Consider the following 26,815-nt stretch of genomic DNA (forward strand, 5'->3'; position numbering starts at 1 on the left):
CAAACTTTTAAAGCAGACAAACTACCCTGAGATAGACTATTAACAAAGTTGCGAGAACCAGCTTTAAATGGTTACTCTACGAATATACTACTAACATCTATGTACTGTTCAAACAGGGGTTGTGAGGATAAGATGACAATTATCACATGCTCAGAGGCATTCCCACAATCTTTCTTCTCACATTCGATACATGGATGGAACAGGAAGATACCTTAATAATGGGTAAAATGGGGTGTACCCTCTGCTGTGCACCTCATAGTGGTTTGCAGAATATAGAAAGGGAAACATGACATCAAAACTGAGGGCTCAAAGTTAATGTGTAAGAGTGAAGCTCAACAGAGCTACCATCAATGGATGAATTCTCCACTGTTGGCGCATTTAAGCACATAATACGGAAGCTGCTAGAGCAGTTTCTCTGTACAATTTTAAGGCTTCTTCACATTTTGTCCAGGCAAATCACTATGGTGAGCAGGGCATAACTGGACTGAGGCAACCAGAGAACTAGGGGGTACACTGGCACCCACAACAAGGAAATAATTAAATAATGAAAATTTGAAATGCGTCTACAATATGCATCATATGTAAAGTGTGTACTGCAAAATCCACCTTCCTTCAGGAAATGTATGGCTGGCTTAGCTACTATCTCATCATCCCACATATTTCGGGTAGTGTGGTAGAGAAGTTGATGGCTCATCTCACATCAACTCGCAGGGCAGATTCTACAGAAATATGAGTTGGCATAAGATGATCAGCACAGCTGCATCAAGGGGTGTCCTCTATTAATAAGGAACCTGTGGGAAACTGTAGAGGTCACTATGCAGTCAACAGTAAAATTGCACCTTTCTGAGTGGCCAGGAGTGACATATCCCCTACCACAGCGGTCCCTTCAGTTATTCTCAGCTTGCTGAGGGTTGTTGTAGTCTGCCATTCATATCCTAGGCTTTCAAAATGTTATGTTGCAGCTGAGATCTTAGGTCTCTCTCTCTCTCTCTCCAGTACACATATTCAAGCTTGCCTCTTGCGGTTGCCTCTTTAGCCGATTTGTCAGTTCATTTCACAGAAAAACCACATTGCCCTGTGTCCAGATGAATGTTAGTATTCTGTAGCTGTGTAGGTCATCTACTAAGCCTTGGATGTTCACTTCTGAAATGTACACAGGGTGATATGTCCTTTGTAAGCAGTTCACGTAGTTCCTACAAACCAGTTGTCCTTTGTGGTGATTTTTTCAATAAACTGCAGAGCCTGGCCATGACCAACTCTCCAGTGTGTACACTGTTTGCGTGAAGCAGAAAATACATTTTGCATATGAAAAAGCACAACCAAACCTGCCATTAACTTTCAGTCTGTCCATGTACATGCTCGTCGAATTAGGATAGTTGTGAGGAACTGAACACCAGTTACCTGAGGGTGGTGCATCTGCATTTTTCTTATGGCCACAAAAGAGATCCACTTGAATCATAAGGCTGGAGGCATATCGCAGGAGATTCTGAGAAGGAATTACGTACACAGACAAGTGGGGCCCAGTCCGCGCATACTGTTTTCAATCGTATCTAAACTAGTCTAACCATTTTTGGAGGATTCAGAATGAGTATGAACAGGTAGTTGTGAAACAGAGTTGACTAACATAGATGTTTAGGCATGTGGCAAATTTAGATTGAATTCTTCACCAAGAGTTGCTGGCACTTGACCCTCAATTGTGGGATACCAATTTCCAGCAGTATTTTGCGTGTGGTACTCTTCACAGAAAGCACCAGCTGCCAACTGCACACCATCGAAGTGGATAGGGTCTAACAAACTCAGTATTGATGTGGTATTGACTCACAAGCAACATCCATAGATCAGGTGGGATAAAACCAAAGCTCTGCAAAATTGTAGGAGAGCTGTGCTGTTGGGGCTCCAGGTAGTGCTGCTAAAAAATCTGAGGGTATTGAGTTTCTGCGTGCAATGTGGAGAAATTACTAAAACACAAAATCATTCACCATACTGAAACATCTGAAGTTCAATCTTCATACAAAGTCAAATATTATGTGGACACAGTGAAGAATTACATACCACAGATAATGTCAAAACAATGAAAACTGTAACTTTGGAGAAGTTTAAATCCTCTTGGGACAAAGTGATTCATAATGTATATAATGTGGGAACTGATGTGTATCACAGTAAGTGAAACTAAAGATAAAAGTATCATTTATGGATGGCAGAGTTAGTGTTGGGCAAGGGACATCAAATATCCTTCTGACTTTCTCAAATGAAGTAAGATGAGGTATATCAGTTCATCATCATGTCTCAGTAGAAAATAATTTCAGTGATGACACAGTAGCAAGATAAGAGATAAGGTTTTGAAAACTTTGATGACGCACCAGTGGATGTTGAAGATAAAACTGATATGCCTGGGAAAAAATGTAGTACATTTTAAAACAGCTGATGTTCCATTGCTGGAAAATTTGTAATTTATTTGTGTGAAACATCTGATCACATGCATTGCATTTGGTAGTACAACAAACACAGCAGTATACAATCTATGTTATAAAAGGTACTGAAGTATACACTAAATTATTTTACATAATAATATATTAAATTTTTGTGTCTAAGGTAGGCTCTAGTAGCATTGCTCAGTGAGCTATGATTTTCAATGCATTTAGAATTTTTGAGTAGTTACCGTATTTACTCGAATCTAAGCCACACTTTTTTTCCGGTTTTTGTAATCCAAAAAACTGCCTGCAGCTTAGAATCGAGTGCAAAGCAAGCGGAAGTTCTGAAAAATGTTGGTAGGTGCCACTACAACTAACTTCTGCTGTCTAATATATGTAGCGCTACACAGGCATGCTTTGTAGACACAAAGATAAATACTGGCACCAAAACCTCTGTGTCAGTAAATAAAAAAAAAAAAAAAAGAAAGGTGGAAGACGAGCTGCTTTTCTCCGCCCCGAGTTTCGACCACTGCATTTTCATACATTATCCAACAAAGTAAATACAAATTCCGTATTGTTCATCTTCGAATGTAGCAGAATTTCAATGTACTACGAAAATCCGACTAGCAAGGCTGTTTAGGATGTTTGTCAACATGGCCAACTCTACGTTCTGAGTTTTTTCCTACCTGTGAGAAGAGATGGTTGCTAATAGGAACCTGATGAAATGTGAATCACATGCAGTATTCTCTTCACCATAAGAGTAATACGAATATAAACATTTTGCCATGTATTCTTTCACGTTTGCTGCTATCCTGTCTGCCTAATAAACTACGAAACTAGAGTGAGACAACAGCAAACGCGGAAGAATATACCATCGTGTCATGTTTATATTCGTATTATTCTTATGCCTAATAGTGATACAATCAGAAATGAAGCACGCCTACTGACTAGATTTTTAACTCTAAGATGACTCTAATTTCTGTGCATAATTTGATGTACTAAAGAATCGGCCGCAAAGATTTTCAAACGGAGAAAAATTTTCGCCTAACTCTCGTACAGAACATGTTCTATCATACACAGTCTATTATTTGGTTCTTGTTGATCATTATCAAAGAAAGCAGCACTGTATGTAACAACAAATAGCAGTCTCTTGCCATTGTTTCGCTAATGAGACGATTCCTCTTTTTAAAAAAGCGGCGGTAGCGCGCACAAAAGCAAGCCGTGGCGCGAGCGGCGACAGGCCGTAAACACGCACTATCAGAATGCGACAAACAATGCATGACACAGTACAGTAATGCATTTTCTGCTTAGAGTGACGTGAACACCTATAACAAAGAAATCAGATCTTATCAGATCAAAGCAAAATAAGCAATCGATTCAAACCAGACGGAGCACGTGAAAAAGGAAGGGTACTCGTATAAATACGGACGGAGCGCCTGACGCATAGCAATGGCTACCTGGTAAAGCTTAACTGCTTGGCCTAAAACTTCTCTCTCCCCTTGAATTTTGAGTCCCAAATTACAGGTGCGGCTTAGATTCGGGAATTTTTTTGTCCTTTATTTCGAGTCTCATTTTTCAGGTGCGGCTTAGATTCGAGTGCGGCTTAGATTCGAGTAAATACAGGCATTGAAATATTTTGCTCCTTTAGTGTATGGACCATTTGCAATTCTTTTTCAGCCTTTGTCTGCCACATGGTAATATTCTACTCGTGCAGAGTTTTGTTCATGACTTTCTGTTTTATGACATGTATATTTCTTGTCTTCTACAGCCAGTACTATTGCTTCAAATACAAACATAGAACAGACAGTCATTATTTTAAAATGTATTAATTCCCTGAAAGATGTTCTTTCATCTTTCTTACCTAATATTCTCAAAGCTCATTTGTGCAGCTTAAAAACTCTGCCCAAATGAGGTATTGAAGCCCCAACCAATAATACTGAAGCATTTGGAAGAAAGCGCTGCATTAAACTGAAATGCATTAGGCCTACCCTCATTGTTGGGTGTTGACATATGGAGTTATTCTTCTTGAAACATGTAAGCTGGATATTAGCCTAACAAACACACATTGCCAACTTCTTGTGTCCATAACCGTTTTCTGTCTACACATATACCTACAAACTTACACTCACTGCAGATTTTCCGTAACACATTATATCTTGACAATTGGTACAATTTTGCAAGTACCCAACATTGAAGGAAATTATACTTCTTTTTTGTAAATTGACTTATAATTTTATTTCCTAACTGTGACTTTGCCATATCTATAAAATTTTGTACCTTCATGACAAGATCAAACACACAATTTCCTCAATAAATTCTGAACCGTCATCTGCATACATTGTAATGAAGATACTAGTTTTGAATTTATTTGGGAACTCACTGGCATATCTTACACAAAGGAGGACGTCAATTATCAATCCCTCATGTTCACAGAATTTAATATTTCTGGCCCTTGATGTGTAGCTTTTTAATGTTTCTCCATTATTGTGTGGGATTTTGGTACACAGTCTTCTGTTTTCTAATATGATGTATTAAGGTGCAAAAGTTTTCCACTGATGCCATCTCTGGCCAGTTTTGACCAGAGTACCTCTTTATCAACCCTATCAAAAGTCTGTGATAGATCTAGGAAAACCCAAGCTCCTTGCATGCCTTCATTGATTTTCTCAAGAAATTTCAGCATAAATTGTAGTGCTGCTGTCATGGTCCTGTGACCACTTGCAAAGTCCTGCTGAAAATCTCTCAGATGTTTGTGCATATTATACTACTCTAACACATTTCAGAATGATTTTGTTGATTGACTTACTAAAAACAGAAGTTGAAGTGAGTGGTCTAATTTTCTACTAACTGTTTATCACCTTTTCTGTGGGGAGGTTTAATGATGGGTGATTTTAGTCTATCACAGACCACTCCTCACAACGAGAGCCATCAAATGATATGCTAGATTATATTGGCACTGCATAAGTAAAAATGGAGAAATTTCATCCCAGCCAGCAGATTTCATGTTTTTACATTCTCTGATGAGCTGCAAAGTGTGCTTGAATTAAAGTTCAGGGAGTTGATCAGGTTTAGATTAGATTAATACTAGTTCCATGAATCATGAATACAATATTTCGTAATGATTTTCCAATACATGAAATAATTAAGTTAATATAACAACTTATATATTTTTTTTATTTTTTTTTATTTTTTTATAATTTTTTATTTGTTTTTTTTTTCTTTCTTCTTAATTTATATCTAAAAATTCCTCTATGAAGTAGAAGGAGTTGTGTTTCAGAAATTCTTTTAATTACTTCTTAAATACTTGTTGGTTATCTGTCAGACTTTTGATACTATTTGGTAAGTGACCAAAGACTTTAGTGGCAGTATAATTCACCCCTTTCTGTGCCGAAGTTAGATTTAATCTTCAATAGTGAAGATCATCCTTTCTCCTAGTATTGTTGTTATGCACACTGCTATTACTTTTGAATTGTGTTTGGTTGTTAATAACTAATTTCATAAGAGTATATATACTGAGAAGCTACTGTGAATATCCCTAGATCCTTAAATAAATGTCTGCAGGATGATCTTGGGTGGACTCCAGCTATTATTCTGATTACAAGCTTTGGTGCAATAAATACTTTATTCCTCAGTGACGAATTACCCCAAAATATGATGCCATATTCAAGCAATAAGTGAAAATAGGTGTAGTAAGCTAATTTACTAAGATGTTTATCACCAAAATTTGAAATGACCCTTATTGCACAAGTAGCTGTACTCAAACGTTGCAGCAGATCATCAATGTGTTTCTTCCAATTAAATCTCTCATCAATGGACACACCTAAAAATTTTGAATAGTCTACCTTAGCTATATGCTTCTGATTAAGGTCTATATTTATTAATGGCATCATACCATTTACTGTACGGAACTGTATGTACTGTGTCTTATCAAAATTCAGTGAGAGTCCGTTTACAAGGAAACACTTAGTAATTTTCTGACAGACATTATTGACAATTTCATCAGTTAATTCTTGTTTGTCAAGTGTGATTACTATACTTGTATCATCAGCAAAGAGAACTAACTTTGAGTTGACCTCAGTCGAGGCCCATGAGAAAGACAGGCCACGGCACAGAAATCACTAATGTAGGCCTGAGTGCCCTCACTCACTCAACTCAGCAAACTGTATTTTTAGACATGTTAGCTCTCAACTGGGTGTATGTGTACTAACGAGAATTGCATTTTCTACTGGAATCTGCTATTGTGAGGTCTCACTTATTACTCGCCATACAGTGAAATTGAAGATCAATTCTCATCATAAACAGCAAAACGGTTTGTTTATAGCATTTAGTCTCATCTGATTAACAGTCCTCATTTCATACAAGATGTAGAGCCTTATGCAACAGATAATAATTTAGGCATGATTTTAATTTTATTATATCACATTACAGCCATAACAAATTATCAGTAACCTTGTGGACTTACTATCATTGTAGGACTAGTAACAGTAAGACTTCATAGTAGTTACTTCCAGTAGAAGATGCAATTCATGTTTATACATACACGTCTAGTTACTAGTTAATAGGTATATAAATGCAGTTTGTGTGCCAAGTTGAGCGAGCTCGGCCTACCTTCGGGATGTACGTGCCATGGCCTCTTTCTCGTGGGCCTCGCCTTGGTGTGATTTCCAACATTTACTTTATCTGTAGTACAGAAGTCAGATTCTGCAATGTGTATGAAGTAGTCATTAAAAACATTACTTAGCCCCTCTCTATTGGTGACAATATTGTTATTAAATATCTGTTATTAGATTCTAAATGTGGCAGGGGTAAAGTACAGGGAGCAAAAGGCTATTTACAATTTGTACAGAAACCACGTGGCAGTTATGAGAGTTGAGAGGTACGTAAGGGAAGCAGTGGTTGGGAAGGGAGTGAGACAGGGTTGTAGCCTCTCCTCAATGTTATTTAATCTATATATATTGATCAAGCAGTAAAGGAAACTAAAGAAAACTAAAAAAAAGAGTAGGTATTAAAATCTGTGGAGAAGAAATAAAAACTATGAGGTTCAATGATGACATTGTAATTCTGTCAGAGACAGCCAAGGACTTGGAAGAGCAGTTGAACAGAATGGACAGTGTCATGAAAGGAGGGTATAAGATGAACAACAACAAAAGCAAAACAAGGATAATGGAATGTAGTCGAATTAAATCGGGTGATGCTGAGGGAATTAGATTAGGAAATGAGACACTTAAAGTAGTCAAGGAGTTTTGCTATTTGGGGAGCAAAATAACTGATGATGGTCAAAGTAGAGAGGATACAAAATGTAGACTGGCAATGGCAAGGAAAGTGTTTCTGAAAAAGAGAAATTTGTTAACATTGAGTATAGATTTAAGTGTCAGGAAGTCATTTGTGAAAGTATTTATGTGGAGTGTAGCCATGTATGGAAGTGAAACATGGATGGTAAATAGTTTGGACAAGAAGAGAATAGAAGCTTTCGAAATGTGGTGCTACAGAAGAATGCTGATGATTAGATGGGTAGATCACATAACTAATGAGGAGGTATTGAATAGAATTGGGGAGAAGAGGAGCTTGTGGCACAACTTTACTAGAAGAAGGGATCAGTTGGTAGGACATGTTCTGAGGCATCAAGGCATCACAAATTTAGTATTGGAGGGCAGCATGGAGGGTAAAAATCGTAGAGGGAGACCAAGAGATGAATACACTAAGCAGATTCAGAAGGATGTAAGCTGCTGGAGTACGTACTGGGAGATGAAGCAGCTTGCACAGGACAGAGTAGCGTGGAGAGCTGCATCAAACCAGTCTCATGACTGAAGACCACAACAACAAACAACCACATCATCCAACAGTTGTGATGTTACACATTTTGACTTTCAAGCATCATCAGAGATAAATTTGTGCAGTGAGGGAGGAAACACTTATGACTGGATCAGTGGTACTTGAGCTTAGTATCATTGAAGATGATATTAATTCTTTGAAGATAAAAAGTTTGATGACACTGGCATTGTCAGTAGTGCAGTGCCACAATGTGAATTTTGAGTGGATATCCAGATCAGTCATAATGTTACAACACTGAATTACAGAGTCAAAATGTTTCCACTGTTAACACACAAAGCATTTTTGTGTCAAACTTTACAAATGAATTGTGTTCGTTGTTATATTAAGTATCTTCCATGAGCTACATCTGTAAATAATGAGAGTTGAAATTAAAAGCATACATTTTTAAGAAGAACAATATTAATTTGTCAACTGTTTTCTGGCCTTCATCATCCATAGTTCATGTTTTCTCACACAATATACTGTGACATTTAAAACGAGCAATGCTTTCTAAATATCATGCTGATTTGTTGACATAAGCTACTCAGTCTCAAGAAAGTTCATGATATTTGAATTGAGAATGTGTTCATGGATTCTGCATCAAACTGATAAGGATATTAGTCTGTAATTTCGTGGATCCATTCTTTCACCCTGTATATATAAAAGAGTCACCTGTGCTGTTTGCCAGTCACTTGGGACTTTGAACTGAGCGAAAAATTCATGACAAATCATAGCTAAGCTAAGCAAAGTGCCAATTCCATAATATACTCTTTGTAAAACCAAATTGGGATTCAACCTCGACCTGATGACTTCTTTGTTTTCAACCCTTTCAGTTGTTTATCTACACTTGGGATGCTTACTACTATGTTATCCATATGGGACATTGTGTGATGATCAAGCAATGGTGTGTTTGTACAATTCTACTGCATGAATGCTTACTTCAACACAAAATTCAAAATTTCAGCTTTTATTTTGCTATCTTACACTGCCACACCGAACTGGTCAATGAATGACTGCAAAGAAGCTTTAACCCTAGACACTGATTTTACATAGAACCAGTATTTTCTTAGATCCCCTGACATCTTTTTTGCTACAATGTGACTGTGGTAGTAGTTGCACACTTCACACACACATCTTTTCATAGACACATGAATCTTTCGACTAATCTTTGCTTCAGTATTTTCCTGATTTCGTTATTAAAGCCCAGTAGGTCTTTCCCAACCTTAATTCACTTAATAGGCACCTATTTCTCCAGAGCACAACTAGCAATCTGTTTAAACTTTGCCTGTAATACCTCTACAACCATCATAAGGAAAATAAGCAATGTCAATTCATTGCCAAGTGATATACTAACAGCTACTTATCTGCTATTTCTCCACTGGCCTTCTTGACTGTTTTACACACTGCTTCATGGGTCACAACAAACAAAATCAGTGATTTAAAAGAAATCTCTGAACATAACTGGGCAACCTGCCATTACTGTTGCATTTTTTCTCTCTTACTGTACATTTCCCTGTCACCTCAAAATCAGCAGTATTAGTATCAGAATTTTGGTGTTCAAAAAACATTTAATATGAAAGAATAACTGAAGTTAAGCTGAAACAGTTTTGGGGACTGGACAATGATAACTGCAGTTGAGTGAAAAATTAGTTACCAGTACATGGTTAATTTGTTAAAAAGCAATTTTCCAGTATTTTCTAGTGTAAAAGATAATGTCCATCTGAGATAAAAGTTTCTAATGTGATAAATATTGACCAAAGGACTTCTTTTAGTAGATAGTGCCATTCATGGAAGTATTGCTGAGTGTGTATACACAGATTTCATTGATGGAAGTAAAAGTAAATACAGTGAAAATGCAATTTAAAACAACTGAGCATTTGCAGCATCTGTGGAATATTACAAACAGTAGTAACTTGGCAATAACAACATTCTTCTGAGGTGCAACATTTTCCTTTGGCATTCTATATTAATGAAGAATAGACAGGAAGAATTACCACAAAACTGGAAAACTTTGCCAGGGTTACTTTCTTCTTACAACAGAAGAAATAATGATTATTTGAAGAACTCTGTTGTTGAGGATACTGTTTCAGGTGGTGCCCAAATCAAAGGCTATGGGGCTCACATGCTGACTGAGAAATCGTGGTCCATAGAGAGTGGGCAACAGGTTGACTGACACTCTGCCTGAGGACAGCTGGAATTGAGATCTTGGAAGAAAACAGTGGTCAAATCTACCATTGAACATCAAACAGTACAAAATCCCTACATGAGACTTGTTCAGATTTGTTTCAGGTAACAACATGCACAATAAAATTACTGTAATTCATTAATTGACTAATATCAGGTAGGTACAAATATCCTGATATTTAACATGCTCTCTTGATTTATTTTTCCTTAAACAAAAGTTAATTTTTTATGAAACTGGGATACTGTTTGTGAGTGTCTGCTGTGTAGGGAAGTTCCAGACAGAGAACCCACAAGGACCTATTGTGGTCTCTCTCCTCGGGTCAGACACAATAGAATAACTTGTCAATGTATGAGCCAGGGTGAGGAGTGTTCTCTCACTGTAAGATAAAATCAAGAGCAAACCCAGTGTGGACATTCCAATCTGCATAAAGTGATAACGTATTTTCCACAAAGGTTGGTAGTGGTTTTTGCATCCATTCTCAAACTATAAGGGGCAGTAGAAGTTTAGCAATCCCTATCCCAAGCCTTCAGAATTACAAGCTTCCTTGTTTCTTATGTCAGTACCAACTATTCTGACATCTATTAATTCACTCTTACCCATTTCCTCAGTAAGTTGGTCAGTGAACTCATTCCTGGTATACTGATGTGTCTCAGTCATCATTCGATAACATATTAGCAAAGCCAGCCCTTAATTGTTTCCCAAGCAATTACCAGGTTTGCCAAAAGTATTGTTTCTATAATTATTTCTGTTAATTTCATTATATAAAAAATAATTTGGCCTGACCTTTCTGGTAGAAGAAATTGTTAAAAAACGTGGAATTTTTGAATAGACTCAGTTAATTGAATGAGTTAGGTTTTAATTGTCATTTCTAGAACAAACCTCAAACTAAGTATACTTATAGTATCTATTATTGTGAGGATATATAAAGACCCAATTTTTAGTCCCGAGACAATCAGACCATGGCCGATTTTTAAACGAGACACTTATATTGGTTAGATCAACAACAATGCATTATCTTAACCATGAAATTAGTGCAACACAAATAGGCATGTGTTAAAATAATGACAGTGTCTGTTCAATAGTGTCACACATACCATATTATTCTGCATGAACTGTGTGGTTGGGTTTTTACTGCTCATAGATGTTCAGTGGTGAACTATTGTAGCAGTATGCTGATGTCTGCCTGCAAACTATTAGTGAAGCTTATCAAAAGTTAACCAATAGCAAACTGGACATATGAACTGTGTAATATTAGGGGGTTGTGAACAGTGCACTGTGAAAGGCAACTGTGCAACTGTAGGCTACATCATTTACAGTACTCAGTGTTTAACTTCCATCCCCAATTTCTCAGCCAGTATAACAACGCAATACTTTGACTCCAAGAACAATCAAAGAAGAAATAAAGCAGGCAAACGTCACAATGGGGTAGTGCTGGCAAATAACTTGGAGGTAGCACAATGAGGCACACCAAGACAGGAACTTCTAATTGTCATTGGTTCCATTGGCTCCACAGTAAATGTGCTGCATACATTTGGCAGGGACTGTAGTTTGTAGTTACCAGTGTACAAAAACACATATTGAACACCACTATTAGTTCAGAAGGTGGGTGGTGTATGTAGAAAGGAAATTAATTGATGACATAAATTGTGACTTACCAGAAATAATGCACTTCTGCAGGGGGACATTTAGTCTCAGATGAAAAAAATAGTTAGAGAAATGGATATCAGCACACAAAATGAAGGTCTATTGTCATCGCTTGGAGCTCCATGCACATGAAAACTGAGTGCCCTGAAAGGAAAACAGGAATGATTGTGGGGGTAACCATATGCTATTGACAAAACTCACCATTACTGCTTCTTTTTCTCCTAATTCTTCTTTTTCTTCTTCCTCTCCTCTCTCACCACCAGTCTCCTCTCTGGCTGGTTGTTGGGCTCCTGATCATCGGGGAAAAAAACTGATCAATTTTGAGATACTGTCAAAATTTAGGCAAAAATACATGACAAATGAAAGACAAACTAAGTATGTCTCATCATGGAATAAAATGGCACTAATTGAACAGCAGAAAACCCAAGTTGGAATATTAACAATATTCTGAAGAAGATGGATTGCTATCCACCATAAAGATGACTTGTTGAGCTGCAGACAGGCACAATGAAAAGACTTTCTTGTGTCCACCTGAATGAACATAAGCGTGCGTGTGTGTGTGTGTGTGTGTGTGTGTGTGTGTGTGTGACAAAACAAACATAATCCATTCTAAGAGTCGCCAAGTACATTTTCTTTGGGATTTTGCATGCCTCAGTGGTATCAGGCAGCCGTACCATAGATGCAACCACGAAGGAGTATTTGCTCAGAGATTAGACGAAAGTGTGGTTGCTGAAGGGGAGTGCAGCACCCTTTTTGGTATTTGAAGGTGCAACAGTCTGGGCAAGTGACTGTTCTGGCCTTGTGACACCAACTTACATGGCCTTGCAGTGCTGGTACAGTGAACAGCGTCATGCAAAAGGAAACTACAGCCGTAATTTGTCCTTAGGCCATGCAACTTTACTCTACAGTTAAACGATGGCATCTTCTTGAGTAAAACATCCCACACATGTAAATGATCCCCCATGTGGATTTCTAAGTAGGGACTGCTTTGGAGAATGTTGTCAGGAGAAACACAACTGATATTCTACATGTTGGAGGATGGTAAATTGTGTCCCTAAGCTGGGAGGGATGCCTGAAAATTTAAGGAAGTAAATGTATAGCTTAAAATTAGAATATAATGGGAATTATTGAAGTTCAGTGGCGAGAGGAACAGGACTTCTAGCCAGATGAATACAGGGCTGGAAATATAAATCAAATAAAGTAATGTAGGAGTAGATGTAATAATGAATAAGAAAACAACAAACAACAATTCAAGCAAGCCACTATGAACAACATTGTTAACAGATTACTGTAGACAAGATACATGAAGCCAAAACCCATTGCTGTATCCGAAGCTTACAATCCCACTAGCTCTGCAGATGGAGCAATTGAAGAAATGTGTGGTGAAACAAACGAACTTATTTGGACAGTTAAGTGATACAGAAATTTAATTGTGATGGTGGATGGGAATACAACAGTAGGAAAAATAGAAGGAAAATGTGAACTAGGGAAAGAAATGAAAGAGGAAGCTGCCTGGTAGATTGTTGCACAGACCACAATTTAATCATCACTAAAACTTGGTTTAAGAATCATGAAAGAAGGTTACAGACACTGAAGAGTTGCAGACACCATCAGGTTTCAGATTGATTATATAATTTTGAGAGAGAGACTGAATTATGGGTCCAGATTTTAAGATATATCAAGGTGCACATGCAGATTGACCAGAATATACTGATTATATACCGCAGATTGTAACTGAAGAAATGGCAAAAAGGTAGGAAATTATGGAGATGGTATGTGAATAAGCTGAAAGAGCCAGAGGTCATTGTAAGTTATGGACGGAGCATTAGGTAATTACTGACTAGGACAGAGGAAAGGAACACAATAGGACAGGGGAAAGGAACACAGAACAGGTGTGGACAAACAGTGGCCCACTAGTGGTTTTTGTCTGGCCTCCCAAGGCAGAATTTTTTGCAACAATTTATAACTTTTCTGAACTGCAAAGTGGGCTACTGCATGCCATCATTTTAAAAGGTGTGACCTTCTGCTAACCTCTGCCTACATAAGAATGGCTCCAGGCCAAAGTTATTGCCCATCCCTGCAGCAGCAGAACAAATGAATATGGGATATGAAACGGTGAAGGCAGCAGAAGATCAGTTATGTAACAAGACAAGGCTTAGTAGAAATCTTTGGACAACAGAAGAGAACAGAATTTAATTGATAAAAGAAAGGAAATATAAAAATGCAGCAAATGAAGCATATAAAAGTGAACACAGACATCTACAAAGGAGTGACAGGCAGTATAAAATTGATAAGCAGGAAAGGCTAGAGCTAAAATTTAAGGATTTAGAAGCATATATCACAAGGTGAGAGATAAGCACTGCCAACAGGAAAATTTAAGAGGTCTTTGGAGGTAACATTAGCAGCTGTATGAATATCAAGAACTGAGATAGACAGAAACTACTAAATAAAGAAGGTAATACTGCAAGGAGTATAATAGAGGGTCTATACATAGGAGGTGAAGCTGTAAGCAACTTTATGGAAACAGTAGACAGAAGATGGTATGGGAGATATGATACAGCAGGAGGAATTTGACAGAGCAATGAAGGACCCGGGTCAAACCAAGGTCCCTGGAGTACACAACATCCAATCAGAATTACTGATAGCCTTGGGAGAGCAGCCTTGACAAAATAGAACTATTCCATCTGATGAGCAAGGTGTACGAGACAGGTGAAATACCCTGAGACTACAAGAAGAGTGTAATGATTCCATTTTCAAAGAAAGCAGGTACTGACAAGTGAGAGTATTTCATGGCTGCAAAATACCAACACTAATTCTTAGCAGAAGAATGGAAAAGCTGTTTGAATCCAACCTCAGGGAAGGTCTGTTTGGGTTACAAAAAACAACACAAATGACACAGGGCAATAAATGCTAAAGGAAAACACGCAAAGAAAGAGATGAAACAAATGATGAGATGGTAGGGAAATTGAAGAACATGAGGGATGTTGTAGAAGGTGACAGCAGGTGGAATCTCTAAGGTGCTAGACATGATGATGCCCCAGCCCTGCTGCCAACCCATCCCTGTCCCCACACCACAGTATGACTGTGACAACACCAGTGGAAGAAGACATGTGGAAAGGTGAAACAAAATGGCACAAAGAACCAGACAACGTGTAGGGGAAAGGGGAGGGCAGGAATCCAGGCCATCCTCACAGCTTTACGGGAGATGAGATACTGGCGGAAGTAAAGCTGTGAGAATGGGGTGTCAGTCATGCTTGCATAGCTCAGATGGTAGAGCACTTTTCAGTGAAAGGCAAAGGTCCCGAGTTCGAGTCTTGATCCAGCGCACAGTTTTAATCTGTCAGGAAGTTTCAATAAAAGTATTATTTTTGCTAGTTTTTGGAGCCAGTTGCTCCTCCTCCTGGCAGAAGTGTTCAAGGGGAAGGATGTGTTGTGAAGGATAAGGACTAGAGAGAGATTTAGGAAAAGACGCAGAGTTCAGAAAAGTCAGCCTGAACCCCAGATAATGGGAGGCTTACCAGACAGAATGAGAAGGAAAGCCTCTTTCCTTCTCATGCCATCTGGTCATTGATCATGGGAACAAAAAGAAGGTCGTTTCTTCAGGTGCCACTTCTCAGCATCCTCCCACAGTGAAACGTACAGCAGTCTATCAATGATGGTGTCATTATGATTCATGGAGGTTGTGTAATACACCATAGTGCACTCAGCAGCATTTGCCACTATTTCGATTCCTTTTTATTTTGTCTATAACCCTTCATTGAAGGTACCATAGAAAGTTTACTAACATTGTTTTTAAATCAATGCTGAATTATATAAAACACTTTTTATTCCATTTAAAATTGTGTTATTGGAAAAAATGTTAATCATGATGAAAATTATGATATATGTAAGTCCTTAAAATAGCACAAAACTACCACAAAAAAGTATATGGCATTACCTTCATTTTGAACTGTGTTTGAGAATTTTACTTTGAATGGATTCCAAGATAAGTCTTAGAATCAGGCAGTTTTTTAATTATAGCAACTGTGACTCTTAAAGAGACTGGAAGTCCTTTCTTATCACAGTTGTGCATTTGTGGGAGATATTAATGCATGTCCACATTAGGCAACATAAAAATGAACTCCCACAGAAAGAACAATGCTTCCTGCAGTCTGAATTCAAATGTAACAGCCTGTACATGGCCCAGCCATTGGCAGAAAAGAAGAAGTTGAATGTAGTGTGCAATTTAGTGTGATGGGAGTAAGTGCGGGACAGAAAAGTATTGCGTTGGAGAGGAATTGAAAGTGAAGAGAGAGAAAGACAAGGCACAGGACATGGGCAGAGGTGGACATGTGTCTGGGACAGGAGCTAGTGAAGACTGACACATGGAGGATTCTGAGACTGAAAGCAATGACAAGGCAAAACCCTCTACTTATGTCAGGGAATCTGATATAGGAGCTGAGGGAAATGATGAGGCGAGAATGCTTGGGAACTCTGATGCCATGGATTATGAAGTGAGGTAATAGCTGAGTATCACTTTCTTGGCAGCATATTCTGCAACTGAGTAGTCAATTTTGCTCTTTGCAGCAATTTGAGATGGTCTCTGAACAGCTGTTTGGTGATCACGTTCAGGTTAAACGTGACATGGAAATTACAGCACAGCTGGTATACAACATGACTGATTTTTATGAAAGGCCTTGCCTTTCATCTGGAAAGAATCACTCTCTGCTTACCACCGAAAAGATGAGTAAAGTAAGTATGAGGGTGAGTCAAATGAAAACCTTAAATATTTTTTTTATATTTTTTACTGTGCAGAAATGGTACAAAGCTGTATCACTTTTCAATATAATCTCACCCACGCTCAACGCAAGTCCTCCAGCACTTACAAAGTGTATAAATTCCTTTAGAAAAAAATTCTTTGGTAGTCCACGCAACCCTTTCATGCACTGCATGGTGCATCACTTCATCAGAACAGAACTTCTTTCCTCCCATCGCGCCTTTCAGTAGTCTGAACATATGGAAATTACTTGGTGATGAGGAATGGCACCATTCCTTGCTGGCTTTCTTCGTTTCCCATTGGTGGAAGTGAACCCAGGTTTTGTCCCCAGTAATGATTCTTGCAAGGAAGCCATCACCTTCTTGTTCAAAGGGCTCAAGAAGATCTTCACAAGCATCAACATGTCTTTCCCTCATTTCAGGAGTCAGCTGCCATGGGACCCATCTTGCAGACACTTTGTGAAACTGGAGAACATCATGCATAATGTGGTGTACTGACCCATTAATCTGTAAACATGCTGCATTGTCATTTAGTGTCACTTCACTATGGCTTCAACTGCTGCAATGTTCGGCAGAGTCACAAATCATTGTACCTGCCTGACCTAGACGAGGAGCATCTTCCACTGAAGTCACACCATTTGTGAACTTCCTACTACATTCGAAGACTTGCTGCTGTGACAAACATGCAGCCCCTTACTGGACCTTCATTCATTGATGAATTTCAATAGGTTTCACATCTTCACAAAAAACAAATAAAAGATGCTGTTCTTCCCTGGTGCGAGTTTGCCGGCTATTTAATTCCTTAACAATTTCAGAAATGGGTGCTCCATACATCTAATTCTAACTACCCTCCCGTGTTCAAAGTCTTAATTCCCATCATGTTGCCAGAATCATGCTTGATACTGTTTAACGTGAATGACCTTCGTACAAATGACAGCTCCACCAGTGTACTGGCCTTTTATGCCTTGCATATGCAATACTAATGCCATTTTTATATGTGCTTATCGCTACCCCACAACTTTCGTCATCTCAGAGTAAAGAAGTACAGTGTGACACAAGTGACATCAATGTTCAGTTACAGCCTGATGAGATTTAAAACTGGTGCAAAGAATGGCACCTTGTTTTAAATGTTGAGAAATTAAAAACTGTGCACTTCACAAAATGAAAAACTTAGCAATACAATATTATCATATAAATATGTTGAAGTTCTGTCATGGGTAAAGCTCGCAGCAGACTTCAATTTATTGGTAGTATACTAGGGAAATCCAGTCAGTCTACAAAGGAGATTGCTTGTAAATCACCCATCCTAAAATACTGCTGAAGTGTATGGGACCCATATCAAATAGGACACAACAGGTGATACTAAACATGTACAGAGAAGGGTGGCACTAATGGTCACAGGTTAGTTTGATCCATGGGAGAGTATCACAGAACTGCTAATAAAATGAGCTAGCACACTCTTTAAGATGGACATGAATTATTCCAAGAAAGCCTGCTTACTAAGTATTAGGAACTGGATTCAAATTATGCCACTCAGAACATATTACAACCCCGTATATACCAATTCCACAGGAATTCTGAGGAGGTGGTTAGATTAATTACAGCTTGCGTGGAGCCATTAAAACAATCATTCTTCTTGCACCCCATACACGAATGGAACAGGGGAAGAAACCCTAATAACGGGCAGTGAGGTGTACCCCCTGTTATGAACTGTATAGTTGTTTGCAGAGTGTAGATAATGTTATTAGATGGGCAGATCAACAAACAGCATGGTGTCAAGTAACCACCAGCAAATATATAGTCTAACACAGGTGGCTTGAGGTGAATGAAGTAATGAATAAATGCCAAACATGGAAGAGAATTTTTACATTCTAGAAAATACAGAAATTTATTTTCACTTCTAATGACCTCTGATTTCAGGAATGCAGACAGCTCTAAGAGAAATTCCCAAAATGAACCATGAACAACATTTTTGTTTGCTTTTTCCTGGGATAGGAATATGAATTATCAAGTGGGTGACAAATGCCACTTATGTAATGGAGAATCACTTCCCATTTGCTGAGTATGGTAGATCACATTTCACAAAATTCTCATAACAGAGACATTGCAGTAGCGTGTAAACAGCTTACCTGCATTATCACTTCGTCTTCGCTTTCTAGGAGAGACTGATGAATCGCTATCACCATCAGATTTTCTTTCCTGAAAGAAAATAAAGTTCATCACTTAAATAAATGTAAATCAACAAAATTTGAGTGTAAATCACTATTACAAAGACTGCAATATGTCTACATATATACTCTGCAAACCACTGTAATAAGAATAGAGGAGGGCTCCTCTCACTATACTATTTGGTAGGGTTATGGGAGAAGAAGTTTTACCATGGAGATAAAGTGTCAAATAATAGGCAGATGTGCAAAAACTATGTCCTTTACTAATGCTGGAGCAACCAAAGACAGTGTTTGGACAGTATACAAAGTCTCTTCTTTCACTTGCCTCTGTCCTCTCACCCCATTTCCATTTTGTCAACACCATTCACACTGGTTGGGAGAGATGGTTAACACCCTTTGACAAATGTGGAAATAGGAAGTGTGTGTCACCGCATTCTATAGGTCAGCACTGTTGGTTCAAGCAAACCTGGGTCAAGCACTACAAGGGAAACCAAGAAATTTATTACCTGCCTGTTGGAAGGGAGGCTCTTCCACAATAATGTCTGTGGAACTCAGGACCATGAGTTTAAAAAAAGAAAAAACTGTATGAACATTCAATCATTTGATAAAGTGACGCACTAGATAAATGAAGTATGAAATTTTGGATGGAGACTCATCAAACCAAGTAAGAATAGCTTCTGACTTGGACCAGAGGACAGTGCTGGAATTCTAGTCATTCTTATTTTATGTTAATGAGCTGACCAACAGTACTAATAGCTACCTCAGACTTTTCACAAATGATACTTACCAATAATGAATTATTGTCAGGAAAGATTTGCAGAAATAATGAATCATATATTTAAAAAAATTCAAAGTGGGGCAAAGATTGGTAACTTGATTTGATGCATAGAAAGGTAAAACTCTGGATTTCACAAAATGAAAAAAAATGTCATACTTTTACTATATTATCAATGATTCAAAATAATTGTACAGTAAACTAAGACAATAATAATTATCAGGAATTCAAAATGGAACAGTTTTACAAGGTCCATAACAGATGGATGACTCCAATTCATCCGTGTGGCCAAATTTAGATAATTGTTAAAAGTGTGAGGGATCAGACCATTTGTTCAACTGACTGAATGTATACAAAGGAGGATGTCACGGATGGTTACAGGTTTGCTTGACTGATGGGAACAATAATCCTGAGAAAACAGATACAAATTATCCCACAAAAGTCACCTTATAAGAATACAAGAACCAGTATTAGTGAAGAATCTAGAAATATTCTTCAGCCTCATGCATTTAGCTCTCTTAGAAACTCTGAAGACCAAATTAGGCTATTTTCTGTATACATAAAGGCAGTTAATCATCCGTTATTCACTCAGTCCATATGCAATTGCAATGAGGAGAAATCCTAACACATGGTGCCTTCCAAAATACCCTCTGAAATACATTTCAGAGTAGTTTGAGGAATATTTATGCAAACACAAATATTTATGCACACACACACTTCTTAACTGATATTAGAAGAGAGGAAAAATAAAATAAAGTACTTAAGTCTCAGGAGATTATACGAAGAAAAATTATTTAAATACAAGACAGAATTAATCCTACATTTTTCAGCTTATTTCAGTACTAACCATTTCGTCCTCTTGCATATGAAATGCCGTAACACTAGAACCACGAGTGACCCACTTGATAATTTTTTTGTTTGTCACTCTTTTGTATTATTGCCTGGAGTGTTACATTTCTGTGACTTTTATGAAATAATGTAATTAGTGATTATACTTCATTTCACATTTTATGGTGATAACATAAAAGAGAAATATGAAGATTCACCTAGAACTGTGGATGGGTCAGTTTTGACCCGCCCAGTGCAGTCGCTATAACAATCTCATTTTTCATGTAGTTTCATGCCTATTGTTAGAGTGTGTTTGGTCAATAATCGCAAAACTCATTTTTAGTTCACTTCTGGCTGATGTTCCAGTTTTCAGCAGGGGATGAGAAAGACAGGTTTAAACAAGTCTGACCTTACGAATATGTTATGGCCATATTTCTATGCACATAACGGACATTATAAATGCTCTAAATGAGATTTTAAATAATGAATCTGAGGGTGAACCACTGGAGTCTCTATCTGAGGAAGAATTTCCATATCTTACTCCTGATAAGGTTCTACTGTATGCTGATGAGAAAGGTATGCTTTTTTATGTGTGTGTTTTATAATGATTTTTGTTTATGTATATGTTGCATAGACAGTAATTTGAATTGCAACACTTATGTTTATACATCGTTTCCTGTTGAAATTTTTCAAGTTATATGTTACATTTATGAAGGTGCTTTTTGTTCTAATATTACACAATATATTCAATATTAAATCACGTTCTAATATGTATAACTACTATTACAGGAACAGCTGCCACAGAGACTAAGTCAACTCAAGGAAGTGGATGTCCTGAAGGTCAGTGTGGACAACAAACTGCCCAGGGTTCTGGACTACTTCAGTTTCCTTCAGGTAGAGATATTGTAGCACCCGATGGAACAACCTGGAAAGTTGGAGTATTAGGTGACTGTTCATCTGGAAGATATTGACAACAGAATGTTTTCAAAGATAGGACAGGACCATCTCCACATGCAAAACAAAACGTGAGTGAGACCTGTTAGAGTGCACAGCATCTAATGATAATGGACAAAGTTTTGAAACATATTCTAAAATGTACAGAAACTGAAGCACCTCGTGTACTGAGCTCAGATGAATGGACTATAAAAATTAAAGAACTGGAAGCTTTTATAGCTAAATTGTACGTCCATGGTGCTATTGGAGCTAAGAGCTTAGAACTGGACACAAGTGGTCAGTGAAGTGGGGAAATAATTTTGTGAAATCAACAACGGCTTGTGACAGATTCAGAGATACAATGCGTTATCTCAGATTTGACAATAGATCCACAAGATCAGAACGACTAAGAGAAGACAAGTTTGCTTTGGTATCAGAAATCTGGAGTGAGTTCGTTGCGAATGCGCAGTCTAGCTACATACCGGGTCCATATATAACAATCAATGAACAGCTTTTTCCTTCAAAGTGCCGTTGCAGATTCACGCAGTTTATGGCCTCAAATCCGGACAAATACGGGCAAAAGTATTGGATGGCGGTAGATAAAGACTTAAAATATATTGTGAATGCTATCCCTTATATAGGAAAGGATGATACTAGGCGGAGTGATGAGCGTCTTGGTGGCTTTGTTCTAAAAAAAAATTATGCAACCTTACCTCAAAAAAGGAATAAATGTCACATGTGACAATTTTTTCACCTCCTTAGCACTCTCTGACACACTGAAAGCTAATTCTATGAGTCTTGTGGGAACAATATATCTATCTCACAGGGAAATACCAGTCTATATCAAAAAGGCAAGAGAACAGTTATAAAGCACAGTATTGTTGAAAAAAAGATGATACCACACTTGACTGTTTATCATTGTAAGAGCAACAAGAATGTCCTGATTCTGAGCACTATGCATCCTTATGTGACGATTGAGGATGGTATAAAAAGAAGCCAGATACTGTTACATTTTATAACTGCTCTAAATATGGAGTGGACGTGGTTGACCAAATGGCTCGCAAATAGTCTGTCAAAGCACCATCGAGACATTGGCCTGTTCACACATTTTACAACTTGCTGGATTTGGCTGGGATAAATGCGTGGGTATTGTTCAATTCTCTAAATGACAAAAAATTGAAATGCAGGGATTTCATCCTGCAGCTGGTGGAGGAGCTTGCTGAGAAGTACGCAGCGACTAGAAAAACTAGCGTCCCTGTCAGACCCTAAGATGATCCTGACAGACAAAAAAAGTGAACGTTGCCTTGTAAAGTCTAACTGTGAAGGAAACAAATCATTTGTAAAGTGTCACATCTGCCAGAAAACTGTGTGCAACAAATGTACATCAAAAGACTATTATTTGTGTTCATTATGTAACGGTAGCCAGTAAAAACACTCAGCATATACATGTAAGTTTTAAAATATTAAGTTATAATTTGTGTAAACATGGTTTATTTTTGTTAATTTCATTCTAAATATCATAGTGCTTCTAACAATAGATTGATTAGCAGTAACAATAACCCACTGACATAGGGGAAATAAAGGAAAAGATCGCGGGTCATTAGTGACCCAGCTGTGGTTCTACTGTAGGTTCGTCCAAGTATCAGTGGTTCTAGTGTTAAAGCACTTCATTTTTGTTACTGCACAATGGGACTACATACTTTTCACAATAAACCCACATAGATTCATTATATTCAGGAAATTTGCATCTCTGCCTTACTTCCAAGTGACAGACGTGGTCCAGTCTTATATCCTTTGGTGGCACATGGGCTGTTGGTACTCTACTGTTCTTTGCTTGGATTTTTGATCCACTTCATTGCTAGATCTCCCTCACTTTGCTGCAGTGGTACCTATCTGGCATAAGAATTCATAAACCTCTACACAAAATTTGCTTCCACTCTGGGACGAAGCAAGAACATCCCGAGACCCAAAGAGCCAACACAACTGCTGGCTCACCCTGCATTCATGAAAATTACAGAGAGCATTTGTGATACTAACTGGGCTATAATGGCCCATCTCTAGAAGGTGCTTACGCGGTTTCAGTACTGGGACAAATATACTTTCTTGCCATTGTGATATGAACTTGCCCTCACTCCTGATGCTGTTAAAGATGGTAAAGCTATGACACCAACAGTACCCTGATAGATGTTTAATCACTTGGATGCGAATTTGGTCTCGTGTTAGGGCTGTATCAGGGCAGTGGACTAAGACACCGACAAATTCCCACTTGCTCAATGGAGCATTACATGGCTCCAGTGGTGTGTAGTGAAAGATAATTGCTTTTTCTCCATCCACTCTTTCAGGAGACAAATGGCAGGTTGATAATGCTCAGATGCAGATGCCCGGGCATAAAGAAGAGCAGAATGTTCAGTAATGGCACCTGGGTCGGTGCAGACAGTGCCATTCAAGGTAATACGAGGCTCATCTGTAGGTGTCTGGTATCCATAGAGATCTCTGATCTTAGCCCAAACCTGACAGGAGAGGTACATAGTCTTATGGTTTAATGATTCCATTTCCAGCAAACTTATTTCCTTTGTTTTGTTAGGTGGCAGGCCCGAACATGAAGCTGCTTACAGGTGAGAAGGTGCTTTGTGAGTGCTGCTTAGAGCATTGGAGAGCCAACATACAATCTCTAATGGCCTCTGTAGCATTTTATGACCACCAAGGTACTGTCTTCGTTTGGGGCAGGTCCACAGACAGGGGATCTCCAATTCAGCTGCCAAAGATTGAGTGCATTCATATTCTCAGCTGCCTCATCAATATCTCCATGCAGCAGGAAGCCAAGGGTGACAGGAGATGTGAAAGTACCCTGGTCAACACTGTTTGAGAGCCCATCTCGGCAGAGAAGACATCAGGAAGTGGTCACCACATGTCATCGTGGACACTCTTGGGGAGGGATGGATGGATGGATGGATGGATGGGAGAAGACAAGGAATGCAGATACGAAGGTCAATAACCAAGAAAGTTGCATGCACCAAGCTGAAGTTTGTGGGGCTACCAGAAATCAGTAGGCAAGGGTCAGGTTGTGGCTGTACACTTTCATGGTCTTTGCCATGGCCAATGATTGTAGTGCCACCCCAAAAAAGTTATGGGCATTGAAATCCCCAAAAAGGTGGGGGAAGCTGAGAAACCAATGATTACAGTATATTCTGACACACTTTACCGTTGGGGGCGGGGGAGGTTAACACTGCAGTAGGTGATATTCTGAAATGCCCTTACTCAAACAGCCACAACCTCTAAAGGTGTATTAAGAGGCACAAGTTCACTACAAAGAGTGTCCTGAATATATGTGCGAACTCTGCCTGACACCCTGTCATAGGTAGCACAAGTCTTATAATACCCACCCTATCAATGAAGGGCCAGGGTCTGCATTGGTGGAAAACGAGCCTCCTGAAGGGCAATATGGAAGGCAGGGGAAGTGTTTGAAAGATGTCATAGCTCAGCCTGGAGGTGGAAAAAACTGCTATAGATCCACTGGAGAATAATAATGTTGAAGTGCTGTGGGGCCGTAAAGCGACCAAGGAGGTGGCTATGCCTTAGGGTCACGTGCTGCCATAGCTTGAGGGGCTATAGCATCGATATACACAGGTTCTGGGTTCCACTACGTGGTACCAACTGAGCCTCATGGGACACCAGAATCTCTTCCTTGGTCACAGGAATGGAACAGGCGCGATTTGGTGGTGTGGGGGCTACCAGAATTTTCTTGTTTGAGGATTTTTTATACTTCTTCTTCTTAGAGTGTTTGCAGACCAGTGGAAACCCTGGAAACAAGTGTCCCATGTTCCAAGGGACCTCTTTCTGGCTAGGCAAGCCAGAGGAACATGACTTGTCTGGCTGGGAGGTGGGGGACCAATGTCCCTGATGGGTGGGAAGTCCATGATTTTCAAGTAGGTGAGGTGGAAGTAACAGGAGGAGAGTTGCCAACTATGGGGAAGGGGGGGGGGAGGCTTGGTCAAGCAGCCCTGAAGCCCCACTGTCGGAGATGTAGCTGGTGAGATTACTGTTGCCAAAGCACGCAAGGTCATGGCAGCTGCAGCATATGACATTTATACGTGCTGGGTGCAACCACTCATACTTGTTTGGCTCTTGACAAGTTAGATCATCCAGGGTCTCGTATTCTTATCTTCACTCTGGAAAATGGTGCATCCTGGTGAGCAGGGGGGAATGGTGCATTCCACAGTTGACATTTTAAGCACTGCATCGTGGAAGGGGGGGGGGCATACAGTTTCACATCACATATCAGTATATAATCACCTTGACCTTTTCAGGCAATTAATTGCCCTCACAGGCCAAGATGAAGGCACCTATAGCAACCCATTGTCCGTTGGTCCCCCATGTTCATGATGAACACAGTGTACACCCCTCACTCCAAACTGGTGCACAGCTCATCAGATTGCAAGAGCAGAACTTGGTGGCAAATGATGCCCTGAATTATATTTAGAATGTTATGGAGGAGTGCCCCCCCATGAACCATGGACCTTGCCGCTGGTGGGGAGGCTTGGGTGCCTCAGCGATACAGATGGCCGTACTGTAGGTGCAACCAAAACGGAGGGGTATCTGTTGAGAGGCCAGACAAACATGTGGTTCCTGAAGAGAGGCAGCAGCCTTTTCAGTAGTTGCAGGGGCAACAGTCTCGATGATTGACTGATCTGGCCTTGTAACATTAACCAAAACGGCCTTGCTGTGCTGGTACTGCGAACGGCTGAAAGCAAGGGGAAACTACAGCCGTAATTTTTCCCGAGGACATGCAGCTCTACTGTATGATTAAATGATGATGGCGTCCTCTTGGGTAAAATATTCCGGAGGTAAAATAGTCCCCCATTCGGATCTCCGGGCGGGGACTACTCAGGAGGACGTCGTTATCAGGAGAAAGAAAACTGGCGTCCTACGGATCGGAGCATGGAATGTCAGATCCCTTAATCGGGCAGGTAGGTTAGAAAATTTAAAAAGGGAAATGGATAGGTTAAAGTTAGATATAGTGGGAATTAGTGAAGTTCGGTGGCAGGAGGAACAAGACTTTTGGTCAGGTGATTACAGGGTTATAAATACAAAATCAAATAGGGGTAATGCAGGAGTAGGTTTAATAATGAATAAAAAAAATAGGAGTGCGGGTTAGCTACTACAAACAGCATAGTGAACGCATTATTGTGGCCAAGATAGACACAAAGCCCATGCCTACTACAGTAGTACAAGGTTATATGCCAACTACCTCTGCAGATGATGAAGAATTAGATGAAATGTATGACGAGATAAAAGAAATTATTCAGGT

General features: G+C 39.1%; 1 protein-coding gene across 1 annotated transcript in view; it reads right to left on the reverse strand.

Annotated features, from left to right (window-relative positions):
* LOC124612590 (eukaryotic translation initiation factor 3 subunit A-like) overlaps nucleotides 1-26,815 on the reverse strand; it is a 187,094-nt gene that overhangs the window by 48,383 nt on the left and 111,896 nt on the right. The window contains exon 3 of the mRNA XM_047140875.1: nucleotides 12,250-12,338. Coding sequence (XP_046996831.1) covers nucleotides 12,250-12,338 — 89 coding nt within the window. The remainder of the gene's footprint in view (nucleotides 1-12,249; nucleotides 12,339-26,815) is intronic.

This window comes from Schistocerca americana, chromosome 4 (assembly GCF_021461395.2).
Source record: "Schistocerca americana isolate TAMUIC-IGC-003095 chromosome 4, iqSchAmer2.1, whole genome shotgun sequence".
NCBI lineage: Eukaryota > Metazoa > Arthropoda > Insecta > Orthoptera > Acrididae > Schistocerca > Schistocerca americana.